The sequence below is a fragment of the Odocoileus virginianus genome, chromosome 18, assembly GCF_023699985.2.
Source record: "Odocoileus virginianus isolate 20LAN1187 ecotype Illinois chromosome 18, Ovbor_1.2, whole genome shotgun sequence".
In the NCBI taxonomy this organism is placed as follows: Eukaryota; Metazoa; Chordata; class Mammalia; order Artiodactyla; family Cervidae; genus Odocoileus; species Odocoileus virginianus.
Window position 1 is genome coordinate 45094906 of NC_069691.1, and position 17703 is coordinate 45112608.

The window sequence follows — 17703 nt, forward strand, 5'->3', positions numbered from 1 at the left end:
TATCTAGCTTTGCCCAATACTATTTTGCAGTGTTTGCTTCAGGTTTTTTTTTTCTCAGCCACACCCAAGATCCCACATGGCTTGCAGGATCTTGGTTCCCCCAACTAAGGATGGAACCCGGGGCCCTGACAGTGAGAATACCGAGTTCTAACCGCTGTTGCCCCAGGTTTCTTTATTAAAGAAATAAAACAGTACAGGTAGAGTGGAAAATTCCTTCTTTAGTATCCATCTTTATTTCATTTCCTTCTTTTCTCCCCAGAGATGAGATAATCATTATGTTGACTTTGTTGTTAATCTTTCTTATGTTTGTTTTTATACTCTGACTATACATTATGTACATATCCATAAGCAACATTATATACTTTTTTACATTTTATATATATATATATATAAATATAAAAATATATAATGTTTATGTATCTGTGTTTGTATCTGTGTTTATATTTGTTAGTCTGGTTCATTCCTCTTAATTGCTGTGTAATGGCCAATTGCATTAATATTATATATAGTTATTTAGCCATCTCCTACTGATGATCATTTAAGTTATTTCCAAGGGTTTGCTATTATGGGTAGTGCTGCACAGAACACTTTTTTTCTCCTTCATGTTTAAAATTACTTTTATTTATCATCTATCAATAGCCCTTGGAGGTAGGTAAAAAGCCCATGTTGTTACTGTCATTTGAAAGATGGAAAAACTTAAAACATGTATTAGTTACTTGTAGTCAGTTCACTGACAATTTGCTTTCTCTTATTTGTCTACTCTGTTTTCCACCTATTTGGCATACTCTCTTATCTAGCCCCATCAAACCATTCTTCCACTGTCTCCCCAAAACCTTATAATATTTATAGTTTCTCTTTTAGAAATCTAAATTTCTTGGTATTTATAACAACAGTTATGAATTACCTCAGCAGGAATCCTATTTTATGTTTTGTGTCTAGCTCCTATTATTTACTGGTCTTTTTATTTTATTTTATTTTTATTTTTTGGGGGGTCTTTTTATTTTAATAGATTATGTACAGCTATAGAAATGTCATTGTGATCTCTGTTTTGATAGTATTAAATCTATTTTGTGTCCTCACTGTTTTGCCTGGAATTGCCTAACTCTGAATTCTTACTTAAATTCTGACAAACTGATCTTTCATAATAACCTTTCATTCTTCCACATTTCTCATATCCTTGTTCATACTGTACCTGTTCTTCAGTTTCATGGATACCCCAAAGTTTTGGGGTTTTCCCCCACTTTTCCTAATAGGTCCCTTCCTGATCTCATTTGTTTTCTTGCTTAGGTTAAGCTTTGTTGTCCATTACATAAAATAGTACTTTTGCTAACAATTTCAACTTATTCCTTCTACTGTACTTGTTCAGATCTCTAGGGGACCAATTCAACTAATTTCTTACAAATTAATTATGCTGCATATTTAATTACTTAAACCATAGCAACTCCTTTTTTTTTTTCACTACATTCCAGAGTCTGTCATTGTTTTATTATCTTTGCTTTATCACATCTGTCCATCCCTCTACTGATCCACTAATCTACATTATTCTTTGAGTGTATTTCAAAATAAATTAGAGACCGCAGTTATTGTCCTCACAAATATTTTATCAGGTCCTTTACCAAACATTTGTCTATAGTTTTTTTTTTTTTTCTATTTAAAACTTTACAAGGAAATGTACAAATCTAAAGATAGCACCTGAGTTTTAACAAAAACCTGCAGCTTAGAAAGCCAAATCCTTAGAAGGGTATAGAACAGGATCATTACCATTACCTCATGCTCTCATGCTCCTTGCTAGTCAGTCCATGTCTATACCATCCTCTGGAAGCAACTACTGTTAAGCATCCTTCCTAGATAATTACTTTGTATATTCTAGAACTTCATACAAATAAAGTCATACGTTGTATAACTCTTATTTTGCTTGAGTTAAGATTGCTCTTTCTTGCTCTGTTTTCAAGATTCATTAATGTTTTTGTGTTCATTAATAGTTCTTTCCTTTTTCTTGTCTTCTGTTGTATAGATTACTGTATTTTGCTTATCCATTCTCCTATTGATAGACATTTTAGACCATAGCCACTCTATTTGCTCTTTGTCTTAAGTCAGTTTCCAGTGTGGTTAACGGGAAAGTTTCTGTTCATTCTCCTCAGCAATTATGCCAAATCTGTGTCACTCACCTCAAACCTATATTTCATTTCACCTTTATTCCATATTTGACCCTTACTCCCCTCAACCTCAGTCTGTCCTCCTTTCCTGAAAATCACTTTGGCATTTTGTGCAAACTGTTGTGGTCTGCTACATCTCAGACCAGTCCTTATCAGTTTCCTTTCTTTCATCTTCTTCCTAGTGCTTCTTAGCCATCTGTTTCTGTTCTTTTTGATTCTACTTGCTTCCCCTGGATAATTTCATCTCACTGATTTTAACTGTTACTCACATGCTGATGACTCCTAAATCCACATCTATAGCCTTGGCATCTTTCTGGTAAGTTCCAATTCTGTGTAACAAGCAGCTATTGGATATCCTAACCTGAATTTGTCTCAAGTACCTCAACTTCAACATGTCTAAAATTGATTTTACTTCTTGCTCATTTTTTTTTTTTTTTTAATTGCTGGAAGATATATTCCTCCTTCATTGACCTAAGCTCCCACATCCAGTCAGTTGTAGATTCTGTTGCCATTATTTCACTAATTTCATAGCTGTTCATTCTCACTGCCTTATCTGGTTTTCGTTATGGCTCATCAGATATCTTTGCTCTCAATTTTGTACAGCTCAAATGTCTTCCATACTCCTTCTAGTCATCTTTCTAATTAACTAGTATGTGTGGTGAGCGCTTAGTCATGTACAACTCTTTGAGACCCCATGAACTATATATATAGCCCACCAGGCTCCTCTGTCCATGGAATTTTCCAGGGAAGAATATTGGAGTGGGTTGCCACTTCCTTCTCCAGGGGATCTTTCCGACCCCGGGATTGAACCCACATCTCTTGTGTCTCCTTCATTAGCAGGCAGGTTCTTAACCAGTTGAGCCACCAGGGAAGCTGTTAACTTGGGTAAGGGCTATATGAATTTATTTAGTCAACAGTTATCAATTAAGCAAATATTTAGTCAACAGTCATCCATTCAGCAGATATTAATTGGATGTCTTCCATGTGCTAGACACTATTCCAGATAGTAAAGATGAGTAGTGAACAAAACGTGGTCTCTTCTTATGGATCTACAGTTCTAGTGATGGTTGTAATGGTAGGATATAAATAAATAGATAATGTCAGATAGCAGTGAATGCCAATAAGAAAGAATAGAGCTAGGTGATAGTGATACAGTATGGGGACATTAGAGAAGTCCTTTTTAATAGGGAGACAGTGGAACAGGGATGTGAGTGAAATGAGAGAACAAATGATACAGATATCTAGGGAAGATCAGCCCAGCAGAAGAAGCAGAGCAACAAGTGCAGAGGCTCTGAAGTGGAAGCGTGCTGGTTATATTCACAGAACATCAAGAACACCACAGAGGCTAGAGCCATGTGAGTAAGGAAGAAGGGAAGGAAATGTGATCAGAAAGCACTGGGGTTGGGGGGTGTCTTTAGAGCTCCTTTATGGAATTTGGATTTGATTCCGAGTGAGAAGATTTTGAGCAGAAGAGACATGATCATGAGCACAGGGGTGGCTTGTCTTTAAAGGATCACTCTGGTTCTTATGTACAAAAGGAGATGAACTGGAAGCCACTCCAGAAATCCAAGGATGAGGTACTAATAGCTCAAACTGGGTGGATGCTGTGGAGGATGTGAAAAGTGGTCAGATTCTAGATACGTTGTGAAGTCGAATGACAGGAGGTGCTGATAGGTTGTAAGGTGGCTATGACAGAAGCAGTTTCAAGGAGGACCCCAAGGGTTTCAGCCTGAGCAGCTAGAAGAATGGGATTACCATTTGTGAAAATGGAGAAACTAAGGAGTAGAAATCAAGAGTTTGGTTTTTGAAGGATTAAAAAGTAAGGAGTGTGTATATGGTGAATTGGATGTACAGATATATCCATTGATATGTTTATATCAGTGTTTATACACACACATGCACATACATATTTCTGAAAGTGCTTACCTCTTGTGCTTACAGTTCATGCACTCTTCATGCCCCAGCAATACTAAACACACCCTGTTCGAACCTCTGTGTCTTTGCTCACATTTTTTGTTAGAATACTGATTGCCATGCTGCCAGTACTGGCAAATACTGATTCAAAAATCCTGTGTTTGAGGGACTGACATGAAGTCTTTCATGATTTTGATTGCTTCATACATCATGCTGCTGTATCTTGTATTGTGCTTACAATTTTGTGCCTTTTTTTGTACTCAAGGATAGAGTGTTTTTTAGGTGTTTTTTTCTTAAAGCCCTGGCTTACTGCAGAGCTCTAATAAATGCTTCTGTGCAATAAGTTTCTGTCATTTGGCTTTATAATCCAAGCCTTGTGAAGAAAATGGTTTGTATTAATCAGCTTCAGTATAAGGTTATACATGTATTTGGCAAACTTAATATCAGTGATAGTTTATTGAGATTAATCATCTTCAGTATAAGCTTATACAGGTATTTGTCAAACGTAATATCAGTGACAGTTTCTTGGAAACTATTTGATCCATGTAACTACTGAATATCTAGTTGATGGGAGTCTGAAGGCTTAGAAACTGATGCTGCCAAGAAAACTGAAAATGCAGGAAGTTGATGAGAACAGTACTTCCGATCATGTCTGCAGCACATCCCTGTTTTTTCTGTACTGTGCCTGTGATGCTTTCTTAAGTCTGGAAAATTGTCAAAATGCAGATTTCTTGGGCCCTAACACAGGCATAATAAAATAGAATTTGAGGTGGTGAAGAATGTCTCATCCTCTCCTACCCTCTCCCCATGTCCATAAGTTTATGTCTGTTTCTCCATTGCTACCCTATAAATAAATTCTTCAGTACTATTTTTCTAGATTTCATATATATGCATTAGAATACAATATTTATCATTCTCTTTCTGACTCACTTCACTGTATAATAGGTTCTAAGTTCATCCACCTCATCAAAACTGACTCAGATGCCTTCCTTTTGATGGCTGAATAATATTTCATTGTGTATATGTACCACAACTTCTTTATGCTTTCATCTGTCAATGGACATCTAGGTTGCTTCCATATTCTAGCTATTGTAAATAGTGCTGCAATGAGCAGTGGGATACATGGGTCTTTTTCAACTTTGGTTTCCTCAGGGTATGTGCCTGGGAGTGGGATTGCTGGGTCATATGGTGGTTTTATTCCTAGTTTTTTAAGGAATCTCCATACTGTCTTCCATAGTGGCTGTATCAATTTACATTCCTACCAACAATGCAAGAACATTCCCTTTCCTCCACACCCTCTCCAGCATTTATTGTTCATAGATTTTTTGATGATGGCCATTCTGAGGTGTGAGGTGATATCTCATTGTAGTTTTGATCGACATTTCTCTAGTAATAAGCGATGTTGAGCATCTTTCCATGTGTTTGTTAGCCGTCTGTATGTCTTTTTTGGAGAAATGTCTGTTTAGGTCTTTTTCCCACTTTTTGGTTGGGTTCTTTGTTTTTCTGGTGTTGAGTTGTATGAACTGCTTGTATATTTTGGAAATTAATCCTTTGTCAGTTGTTTCATTTGCTATTATTTTCTCCCATTCTGAGGGCTATCTTTTCACCTTGCTTAATCGTTTCCTTTGCTGTGCAAAAGCTTTCACGTTTAATCAGGTCCCACTTGTTTACTTTTGTTTTTATTTCTATTACTCTAGGAGGTGGGTCATAGAGGATCTTGTTTTGATTTATGTCATCGAGTGTTCTGCCTATGTTTTCCTCTAATAGTTTTATAGTTTCTGGTCTTACATTTAGGTCTTTAATCCATTTTGAGTTTTATCTTTGTGTAGGTGTTAGAAAGTGTTCTAATTTCATTCTTTCACATGTAGCTGTCCAGTTTTCCCAGCACCATTTATTGAAGAACCTGTCTTTGCCCCATGGTAAATTCTTGCCTCCTTTGTCAAAAATAAGGTACCCTTAGGCGCATGGGTTTATTTCTGGGCTTTCTATCTTGTTCCATCAGTGCCAGTACCATACTATCTTGATGACTGTAGCTTTGTAGTATATTCTGAAGTCAGGAAGGTTGATTCCTCCAACTCCATTCTGTCTCAAGACTGCTTCAGCTATTTGGGATCTTTAGTGTTTCCATATGAATTGTGAAATTTTTTTGTTCTAGTTCTGTGAAAAATGCCATTGGTAATTTGATAGGGATCACGTTGAATCTGTAGATTGTGTTTGGTAGTATAGTCATTTTCACAATATTGATTCTTCCTAACCAAGAACATGGAATATCTCTCCATCTGTTTATGTCATCTTTGATTTCTTTCATCAGTGTCTTATAATTTTCTGTGTACAGTTCTTTTGTCTCCTTATGTGAGTTTATTCCTAGATATTTAATTCTTTTTGTTGCAATGGTGAATGGGATTGATTCCTTAATTTTCTCTTTATGATTTTTCATTGTTAGTATATAGAAATGCAAATGATTTCTGTGTATTGATTTTGTATCCTGCAACTTTGCTAAATTCACTGGTTAGCTCTAGTCATTTTCTGATACTGTCTTTAGGGTTTTCTATGTACAGAATCATGTCATCTGCAAACAGAGCTTTACTTCTTTTCTGATCTGAATTCCTTTTATTTTTTTTTCTTCTCTGATTGCTCTAGCTAGGACTTCCAGACTGTTGAATAATAGTGGTGAAAGTGGACACCCTTATCTTGTTCCTGATCTTAGGGGGAATGCTTTCAGTTTTTCACCATTGAAAATAAAGTTTGCTGTAGACTTATCATATATGCCCTTTACTATGTTGAGGAAGATTTCTTCTCTGCCCATTTTTTGAAGAGTTTTAATCATAAATGGGTGCTAAATTTTGTCAAAGGCTTTTTCTGCTTCCATTGAGATGATATGATCTTTTTTTCAATTTGTTAATATGGTGTATCACATTGATTTATTTGCATATATTGAAGAATCCTTGCATTCCTGGTATAAACCCAACTTGATCATGGTGTATGAGCTTTTTGATATGTTGCTGAATTCTGTTAGCTAAAATTTTGTTGAGGATTTTGGCATCTATGTTCATCAGTGATATTGGCTTGTAATTTTCTTTTTTTGTGTTGTCTTTGTCTGATTTTGGTATCAGGTTGTTGGTGGCCTTGTAGAATGAGTTTGGAAGTGTTCCTTCCCTTGCAATTTTTTAAAAAAGTTTTAGAAGGATAGGCATTAGATGTTCTCTAAATGTTTGATAGAATTCTCCTTTGAAGCCATCTGGTCCTGGGCTTTTGTTTTTTGGGAGATTTTTTATCACAACTTGAATTTCAGTGCTTGCAGTTGGGTTGTTCATAATTTCTGTTTCTTCCTGGTTCAATCTGGAAGATCGAACTTTTCTAAGAATCTGTCAGTTTCTTCCAGGTTATCTATTTTATTACCATATAGTTGTTCCTAATAGTCTCATAGTCCTTTGTGTTGTCTGTTGTAACCTCTCCTTTTCATTTCTAATTTTGTTGATTTGATTCTTCTCTCTTTCTTGATGAATCTGGCTAAAGGTTTGTCAATTTTGTTTATCTTCTCAAAGAACCAACTTTTAGTTTTATTAATCTTTACTATTGTTTCTTTCATTTCTTTTTCATTTATTTCTACTCAGATCCTTATGATTTCCTTCCTTCTACTAATTTTGGGGCTTTTTCTTCAGTTGTTTTAGGTGTAAAGTTAGGTTGTCTATTTGATGTTTTTCTTGTTTCTTGAGGTAGGATTGTATTGTCATAAACTTCCCTCTTAGAGCTGCTTTTGCTGCATCCCATAGGTTTTGAGTTTTGTTTTCATTGTCATTTGTCTCTAGGAATTTTTTAATTTCCTTTTTAACTTCTTCAGTAACCTGTTGGTTATTTAGAAACATGTTGTTTAATCTCCATGTGTTTGTGTTTCTTACAGTTTTTTCTTGTAATTGATATCTAGTCTCATAGTGTTGTGGTTGGAGAAGATGCTTGATATGATTTCAATTTTCTTAAATTTACTGAGGTTTGATTTGTGACCTAAGATGTGGTCTAGCCTGGAGAATGTTCCATGTGCTCTTGAGAAGAAGGTACAGTCTTCTGCATTTGGATGGAATGTCCTGAAGATATCAGTGAGATCCATCTCATCTAATGTGTCATTTAAGACTGTGTTTCCTTATTAATTTTCTGTTTTGATGATCTGTCCATTGGTGTGAGTGGGGTGTTAAAGTCTCCTACTATTATTGTGTTACTGCCAATTTCTCCATTTATGTCTGTTAGTGTTTGTCTTATGTATTGAGGTGCTCCTATGTTGGGTGCATAGATATTTAAATTGTTATGTCTTCCTCTTGAACTGATTCCTTGATCTTATGTAGTGTCCTCCCTTATCTCTTGTAATCTTCTTTATTTTAAGGTCTACTTTGTCTGGTATGAGGATTGCTACTCCAGCTTTCTTTTACTTCCCATTTGCATGCAATATATTTTTCCATCCTCTCACTTTCAGTCTATATGTGTCTTTAGGTCTGAAGTGGGTTTCTTGTAGACAAGCATATATATGGGTCTTGCTTTTGTATCCATTCAGCCAGTCTGTGTCTTTTGGTTGAAACATTTAATCCATTTACATTTAAAGTAATTATTGATATATATGTTCCTATTGCCATTTTCTTAATTGTTTGGGGTTGATTTTTTAGATCGTTTTTCTTCTGTTGTATTTCTTGACTGTGTAAGTCCCTTTAACATTTGTTGTGAAGCTGGTTTGGTGGTACTGAATTCTCTTAACTTTTGCTTGTCTGAAAAGCTTTTTATTTCTCCATCAATTTTGAATGAGATCCTTGCCAGGTACAGTAATCTTGGTTGTAGATTTTTCCCTTTCAGTACTTTAAATATATCCTGCCATTCCCTTCTGGCCTGCAGAGTTTCTGCTGAAAGATCAGCTGTTAAGTGTATGGGGTTTCCCCTTGTATGTTATTTGTTGCTTCTCCCTTGCTGCTTTTAATATTCTTTCTTTGTGTTTAGTCTTTGTTACTTTGGTTAGTGTGTGTCTTGGTGTGTTTCTCATTGGATTTATCCTGTATGGGACTCTTTGAGCCTCTTGGACTTGATTGACTATTTCCTTTTCCACTTTGGGGAAGTTTTCAACTATAGTCTCTTCAAAAATTTTCTCATACCCTTTCTTTTTCTCTTATTCTTCTGGGACCCCTTTAATTTGAATTTTGGTGCATTTGCTATTGTCCCAGAGGTCTCTGAGACTACTCAGTTCTTTTCACTCTTTTTTTAAATTCTTCTAGGTCTCTGTTAATTGATTCTTGCATTTTCTCCATTTTGTTTTCAGGGTTTTTGATCATCTTTACTATCATTATTCTGAATTGTTTTTCAGGTAGTTTGTCTATTTCCTCTTCATTTATTTGGAATTCTGTGTTTCTAGTTTGCTTCTTCATTTGTGTAGTATTTCTCTGCCTTTTCATAATTTTTTTTAACTTGTATTTGAAGTCTCCTTTTCCCAGGCTTCAAGCAAAGTTGGAATTCTTTCCTTGAAGAAGGTTGAATTCTTTCTTTTGGTTTCTGCCCTCCTAAGGCTGGTCCAGTGGTTTGTGTAAGCTTCTTGTAGAGTGAGATTTGTGCTGAGTTTTTGTTTGTTTGTTTGTTTCTCCTCTGACGTGCAAGGCTGAGTGAGGTCGTAATCCTGTCTGCTGATGATTGAGTTTGTTATTTTTGTTTTGTTTGTTGTTTAGATGAGACATCCTGCACAGGGTGCTACTGGTGGGTGGGTGATGCCGGGTCTTGTGTTCAAGTGGTTTCCTCTGTGTGAGTCCTCACTGTTTGATGCTCCCTGTGGTTAGTTCTCTGGTGTCCAGGGTCTTGGAGTCAGTGCTCCCACTCCACAGGCTCAGGGCTTGATCTCTGGTCAGGAACGAACATTCCACAAGTGGTTTGTTAGGGCATTAAGTGAGATTAAAACAAATATCCAAAAATGAGAAACCAAAGATGAACCCCAGATAAATGGCAGTTGCAAAATCAGGCAAATAATAATTAAAATAATGGAATATGCACATATACATATATACCCATGAGCAAAGTCAAAACAGTCCAACAAAAATAAAATACAGTAGATTGATCTGGCAAACAAAGGAAATCAAAAATTATATTTACCAGTTAAGAACAAAACTAACTAAAGCACAAACTGGAAAATGAAACTAAAGCAAGGTGCCAAGTGGAGAATAAAGCAATGAAAACAAAACTAACACATATGTTGAGAGGAAAGGATGGAAAGAAAAGAAAGAATGGATATGCAAATTTAAATAGAGATAGATGAAGATTTATATACATTAAAGATTAATTGCAAGGGGAAAAAACAGTAGAAAAGGCAAAGAAATGGATAAGTGTACAAAAAATACAATAAGTTTAAAAAAATTAAAATTATAAAAAGGAGAAAAGAAAAAAAAACGGAAGAAGAAAGAAAAAAGGAAAACTCCACAGAACTGCAGAAGCCCAATGTAGAAGCAGAGGTGTATAACAACATTAAAAAGTGTGACTGAATATACACATGTACGTGTACACCTATCGGCAAAATCAAAAAAGTCCAACAAAAATAAAGTACAATAGATTGACCCAGTGAACAAAAGAAACCAAAAATTATATCTACCAGAACAAAACTAGCCAAAGCACAAACTGGAAAACAAAACTAAAGCAAGGTGCCAACTGGGGAATAAAGTATTGAAAATAAAACTAACAAATAGGTTGAGAGGCAAGGAGAAAAAGAAACAAAAGAAAGAATAGATACGCAAAGTTAGAGGTAGATAAAGAAGATATATATATGTTAAAGATTAACTGCAAGGGGAAAAGAACAATAGGAAGGCACAAAAGGAAATAAATGTAGAAAAAATAAAAATAGGTTTAAAAAAATAAAATTTAAAATTAGAAAAAGAAAAAGAAGAAAACTCCACATAACTGCAAAAGTCCAACATAGAGGCAGAAGTTTATAACAACAATAGAAAATGTGACTAAGGAAAAAATAAAGCTCAAAAGTTTAATTGGATTTCATGGTGCCAGTAAAATCGACAGCTACAGCAGAGGGGAAAAAAGAAAAAAAAATCCAAAAGAATCTACAGAACAAGTCAAAAAATAGGGATAATAAATTTTTCTTGAGTCACTGCTGTCAGTCCTTCCCCTCGCTGGGAGTCAGAGTCCACTTAGCCTCCCTAGGCTGCCCTCCAACACTGTGCTGATCTCTGGACCTGCTGTGGGGGCAGCTCAGATTCTGATCTAGTCTTACTCCTGTGTGTTTTTGCCTCGAGTGTCCACAGCTGTCAGAACTAGTGAGTTTTCTTTTGTGGGAATTCTCAATGACCTTTTATATATACCATAGACACAGAGTCTGCCTCATTGATCATGTGGATTTAATCTGTAGCTTGTACAGCTGTTGGTAAGTTTTAGGTCTTCTTCCTTAGCCACACTACCCCTGGGTTTCAATTGTGGTTTTATTTCCACCTATACATGTGGGTCCTCCACTGGGGTTTGCTCCTGAGGCTGCCCTGGAGGGTTTGGATTTGCCCCCGTGAGGGCCAGGTGTGGAGGTGGTTTAGCTGCTTGGGTCAGAGGGGCTCTGGCCAGCACCAGTACTCAGGGGAGTTGGTGGCTCGGGCAGCAGGAAATACAGTGCTCTGGAAGGGTATGGCGACCAGTATTGGCCAATACACTCCAGTATTCTTGCCTGGGGAGCCCCCCTCCCTGACAGAGAAGCCTGGCAGGTCACAGTCTACAGGGCAGCAAAGAGTTGGACACTACTGAAGCGACCGTGTGGGCATAGACACAAGACTTTCTTTGCCTGTGGCAGCTCTGCCCCAGTGAGAGTTGAGCAGGAAGGTGGCGCAGCTGCTTGGCTTGCAGGGATCGTGGCAGCGCCAAGTGTGCAAGGACACGGACTGCCTCTGCTGCAGGAGTTATGGCCCCATCAGTCTTTTTTCCAGCCTCTTGTAACTGACGATCGAAAGGCCTCTTTGGCCATCCTATCTCTGTAGCTCCGCCTGGTCAGGCACTTAGCGGGCTCCCTTGCCTGGGGTCCTTCTCTGTTGTTTGGTGTGTCAGGCACGTAGAGGCGGCCCCCTGGCTGGGATCCTAGTCTGTAGGTTGGCGCCTCTGGCACTTACAGTGGCACCTGGGTGGGGTCCTGCTCTGTAGCTCTGTGTCAGGCGTTTGATGGGCCAGCCTCTCTATTGTTCAGCTGCCGATGCTGGCGTGTGTGGAGAGAGAGGCTATAGTGATGGCTCCATCCCCTACCCATGACTCAGCATTATTGCCTTGCTTCCATGGCTGCCTGGCTTTACTCCACAGGCATTTCCCACCACGATCTCCTCCCTCACATCCCCTCAGTCCATCTCTCCGCCGTCAACAGCAGCCTTCATCCTGGGGTTGCTCCACAGTCCCTAAACTCCAGCTCCCAGCTGCTGCGCCTTCCAGGCTACCAGTGTCCCTGTCCGGGGTATGTATGGCTGCGGCAAGGATTCTCATTCCATTTAGGCTGCCATAGATCAGCTGTTTCACTCTCAGCCTTAAATGTTTCTCCTCTGATTCAGACAATTGCCCCGATGTGGGGGTTGGACCCCTGCTTCAGTTCCCCCCTCAAGCGGGGGCAGGTCCAGTCCTACCAACACTCCTGTTTTTCCCTGTAGTTCCTTCGTCCTACTGAGTTTTATGTGGTCCTATATATTATTTTCCATTGGTCAGGTCCTCCTGTCCACCGTTAGCTGGTGTTCTGCATGCACTTCTGTGTCTGAAGGTGTGTTCCTGATGTACCTTGGAGACAGATGTACTCCACGTCCACCAACTCCTCCGCCATCTTGTTCTCCTAGGGAAGATTTTTACCTCTTATTTTTAAGAAAGTTCTATTTGAGTCTAGGGTAAATGAGAACTATCTGGTAATTAAACATTAAAAAAAACTTTTAGCTACTATTCTACTGGAGCTTTATATTTATGTATGTTTATTTTATATATATACTTATTTATAGTTTGAAATCTTACTGTAAACTGTGTGTCCTAAATAACTAGTATTAATTACACTATTTATTATTGGCTTTGCCTGTTTTAATAAAGAGTAATATTTTTGAAGCCAAAACAAAATTTAAGTATACATATTTTGTTTTTTTGCCAGCTGTGAAATATCTTATAATATGACCCACAAGCAAGATATTTGCATTACTTCTTTGACACATCGTAATGTTCTCCAAGGACATAAGCATAAATAAACCACAACTGCTAAATATGAAAATCCAAATCATTAGGTTCCCAATAAGTAAATGATTCTTGTCTTGTGTTTTTAGATTCCCAGATTGTGATGAGCCGTATCCTCGGCTGGTGGACCTGAATTTAGCTGGCGATCCTACTGAAGGAGCCTCAGTGGCAGTGCAGAGGGACTATGGCTTTTGGTGTCCCCGAGAGTTGAAAATTGATCCTGATCTTGGCTATTCCTTTTTGCACGTGCGTGATTGTTCACCTCCTTGTCCAAATATGTACTTTAGGAGAGAAGAGCTTTCATTTGCTCGGTATTTCATAGGATTGATTTCAATCATTTGCCTCTCTGCCACATTGTTTACTTTTTTAACTTTTTTGATTGATGTGACAAGATTCCGTTATCCTGAAAGACCCATTATATTTTATGCCGTCTGCTACATGATGGTGTCATTAATTTTCTTTATTGGGTTTTTGCTTGAGGACCGAGTCGCCTGCAATGCATCCAGCCCTGCACAGTATAAGGCTTCCACAGTGACCCAAGGATCTCATAACAAAGCCTGTACCATGCTTTTTATGGTACTCTATTTTTTTACTATGGCTGGCAGCGTTTGGTGGGTGATTCTTACCATCACGTGGTTCTTGGCAGCTGTGCCAAAGTGGGGTAGTGAAGCTATTGAGAAGAAAGCCTTGCTGTTTCACGCCAGTGCGTGGGGCATTCCTGGAACTCTGACCATCATCCTTTTAGCGATGAATAAAATTGAAGGTGACAATATCAGTGGCGTGTGTTTTGTTGGCCTCTACGATGTTGATGCCTTGAGGTATTTTGTTCTTGCACCCCTCTGCCTGTATGTGGTAGTTGGGGTTTCACTCCTTTTAGCCGGCATTATATCCCTAAACAGAGTGCGAATTGAGATTCCATTAGAAAAGGAGAACCAAGATAAACTGGTGAAGTTTATGATCCGGATTGGTGTTTTCAGCATTCTGTATCTCGTACCACTCTTGGTTGTAATTGGATGCTACTTTTATGAGCAAGCTTACCGCGGCATCTGGGAAACAACGTGGATACAAGAACGCTGCAGAGAATATCACATTCCATGTCCATATCAGGTAAGGGAAACCTTGTTCTAAATTTCAAAATATTTAACAGTGAAGAGAGCTAATCTTAGCTGTTTTGTTTTTTAAACTCTTCATGAGAAATCTGAACATTAAAATTTTGAAGTGAAGTTAATGAACAAATTTTTTGTAGTAAGAATGTCATACACATGTTTCTGTTAGCATCTTCCTTTTAAAAGACCACTTTCATGAGTCCAGGCCATGGGCTTTTAAGCACTTTACTTCTGTTATCACAAAATAGTTGCTTGTTGATTATTTAGAAGTCTGCAGGTTTGAGGGGAAGATGTTGATTAAAAGACAGTGTCTGTGGAAATTTTACTGATACTTAGAATGGGAGTTTTAATAGCTTTGAAAAATTAGAATGCATTTGTACAAACAGTTCATCTTTTAGTTGGTATTTTTTCTTTTTTGCATACTGAATATTTTGTGATTTACCTTTTAATTTAAAGAGATTGGATAATCATAGAATTTTAGATCTAGAGAGGACCTTAGAGATGACTTATTCAGGTTCTCTCTATAATTTAGAGTTCTTAAACATCTGTCTCATTTGAGGCTTAGAAATGTTAAGTGACTTGCTCACTTTATTAAAGTACTTAGGCATTATAGATAACTTCCATTTACTTGTCTCTTTCCCCTAATAGTCAGTGAACTCTTTAAATGTAAGAACATCTTTTTCATATTTTTTCAAATCATGTTCTATACGTTAGTAGATGATGGCATTGAGAATGGGAATGTGTAAATTGAGAAGAAAAGACATTTTTAAGAAATGTTCCAGTTTTACTGGAAACAAGGAGTGTGTGATTAGCACATAGTCAATTCTCGTAAATACTTGATGACTGAAAATGCCATTTCCTTTTTTATTTTGTGGTATAAATAATTCTACACAAAATTACATTTTTACTGTATAAATATTAGCTACTGGCTTTTTAAAAACCAACCTATAATTGAGAGGCCAGAAAAAATGAATAATTGAAATTTTATTGCATTTCTTGATAGAATTGCTTATTAAAAACTCTTAATATGAGTTTTCAGGCCTGAAGCTAAGTAATCAAATTTTGCCTCTAATGAGAGAGAAAGAGATGATTGAATTACATCATATGCTTCTCCATGTAAGGTTTCTAGGATTCCAAATATATATTATCTTAGGATTATAAAAGAAATAATCTTTGTCTCTGAAATAATGATCTGAAAAATACCAGACCTCAAACATGTAAATTAGTGAATTAGAGTAGTTGGGATGCCAGTATTTTCAAGACATTTCTAAGAATCTTTTAGCATCTTTAGAACCAGTTTGAGCTATACAAAAATGTGTGTGTATTCATTTCTTTATAGTCATAGGTTCTATAAGTGTTTTTTGTTTCCAACTTACAGAAATAATGTTGGATTTCCGACATCCTAAAATGAATAGAAAATGGTGTAATAACTAACATAGTTATTAAGCTGTAAAGTATGGGTCAGGAATCCTGGCTTCATATCTAACTCTTATTATTTACTAGTTTTATAGCTTTAGATCAGCTTCACCTCTCTCCACTTCAATTCGTCATCTGTAGTAATGGAATCTCATAGTAATAAAAGAGTAATCGTGTTAGATAGAAATAGTAGTAGAATCTGTCCCCTAGGACTGTCTTTAGGCACCTACTTGCAGTTAGAAGTGTGCCTTCTGTATAATAAGCGCTCAAATATTCTGTTACTCATCTTTTCATTTGTTGTTGCTGCTGTTACTGTTACTTACACACACACACATACATAAACTTTTTTTTTTAAACCATTCAGTACAACACTTTAGCAAATGCCATGTTTAAGTTATTGAGAATATACATGACAGTATGTGTACCACTAACTTGTTCATTTAAACTGCAGTAGAGAGATTTAATGTATAAATGTACTTTAATTCATTTACTGATTATTTTGCTGATGGACATAGAGTTTCCAAATGTTTTACTACTGTAATACCTATCTTCCTTGTACCTGACCAAGAATGTTCATGGGGTGTGTACCAAAAAGTGTAGTCGTGGCATTTTAACATACAGGCATCTTCAACTCAAGTGGTTATTTTAATTTACACTCGCAGTATAGAGTTGGAATTCCCCATTTTGCCCCATCTTGGTGTTCTCAGGCTTTTAGGTTTTTGTCAGCCTTTGAAACAATATCTCAAGCCTGTCTTGATTGGTATTTTTATTTCCCTTATGCCTCAGTGTTTTCATATGTTTATTGGCTGTTTGGGGTTTCTCTTCTGTGATTTGCCTATTTGTTGCCTTTGTCCACTGCTCTGTCAGGTTGTCTTTTGTTGTTGTCTTGTTCTAATTCTTTGTCAGTTACTTGCATTTGCATATATCTTATCCTGCTCTGTAGCTTGTCTTTTCACTTTGTGTTTTCTTTGCCTCTTGTGTTTTAGGAAATCCCTCCCTACCTCTAAAAATCATAAAAATGGTCTGCTGTTTTTTCCCAGCGGTTTTTTAAATTTGATTTTTTAATTCACAACTCTAATGTCTTGAAATTCATTTTTATCTATGTTATGAGTAACGACTTTAGTTTTTCATATGAGTGGTGCTTTTTGCACCATTTATCAAATAGCCAGTCTGAATAGTGGTGCTTTGCTGTAATAGGCAAGTTCCATTTTTAAGCTCTCTTATTTACTGCTCTGTTTGAATAACCTTGTTTCAATCCCACATTTCCTCTACTTTATGCTTCTTCAGAATTATTTTAACTGTTCCTGACACTCTTTCTGTTTGAATTTTAGAATAATTTCTTCATGAGAAACAGTTTGTATTTTGTTGAAATTGTTTTAGGTTTTAAATGAATCCAGGGAAAATTGCTCTCTTTGTGATACTGAGTTTTAGTATCTTTTTGTTTCTTTATGTATGTATTCATTAATTTGTTCCTAGGTACCTTATAGTTTTTGTTTCAGTTGTGAATGAGATCTTTTCTCTGTTATATTTTTCAATTGGTTAATCCTGGTCTACAAGGATGCCACTGATTTTTATATATTGACCTTATATTGAGCATCCCTGCTGAACTCTTCTGTTAGTTCTAATTGTGTGTAGATTCTTTTATGTATTCTTTGTAGAAATCCTGTTGCGCAAGTAAGGCCAAGTTCATATCTCACATTCCAGTTCTTATGTTTTATTTAAGATTTTTGTGTCTATACTCATGAGAGATATAGACTGTGATATTAATAGTTTTTCTTTTCTTGCCGTGTATTTTTCCTTTTTGGTGTCAAGGATGTAATAGCTTCATAAAGTGAGGTCTTTTCCTCCTCTTCTTTGAAACTGTTTTTACAATGAATTGGGACTGTCTGCTCTTTGAAAGAGTTGGTATATCATCCTGTAAA

The 17703-nt window shown here is 36.8% G+C and overlaps 1 protein-coding gene across 1 annotated transcript in view; it reads left to right on the forward strand.

Moving 5' to 3' along the window:
* FZD3 (frizzled class receptor 3) overlaps positions 1 to 17703 on the forward strand; it is a 97234-nt gene that overhangs the window by 33742 nt on the left and 45789 nt on the right. Inside the window, exon 4 of the mRNA XM_070480636.1 lies at positions 13349 to 14366. Within this exon, the coding sequence (XP_070336737.1) occupies positions 13349 to 14366 (1018 nt within the window). The remainder of the gene's footprint in view (positions 1 to 13348; positions 14367 to 17703) is intronic.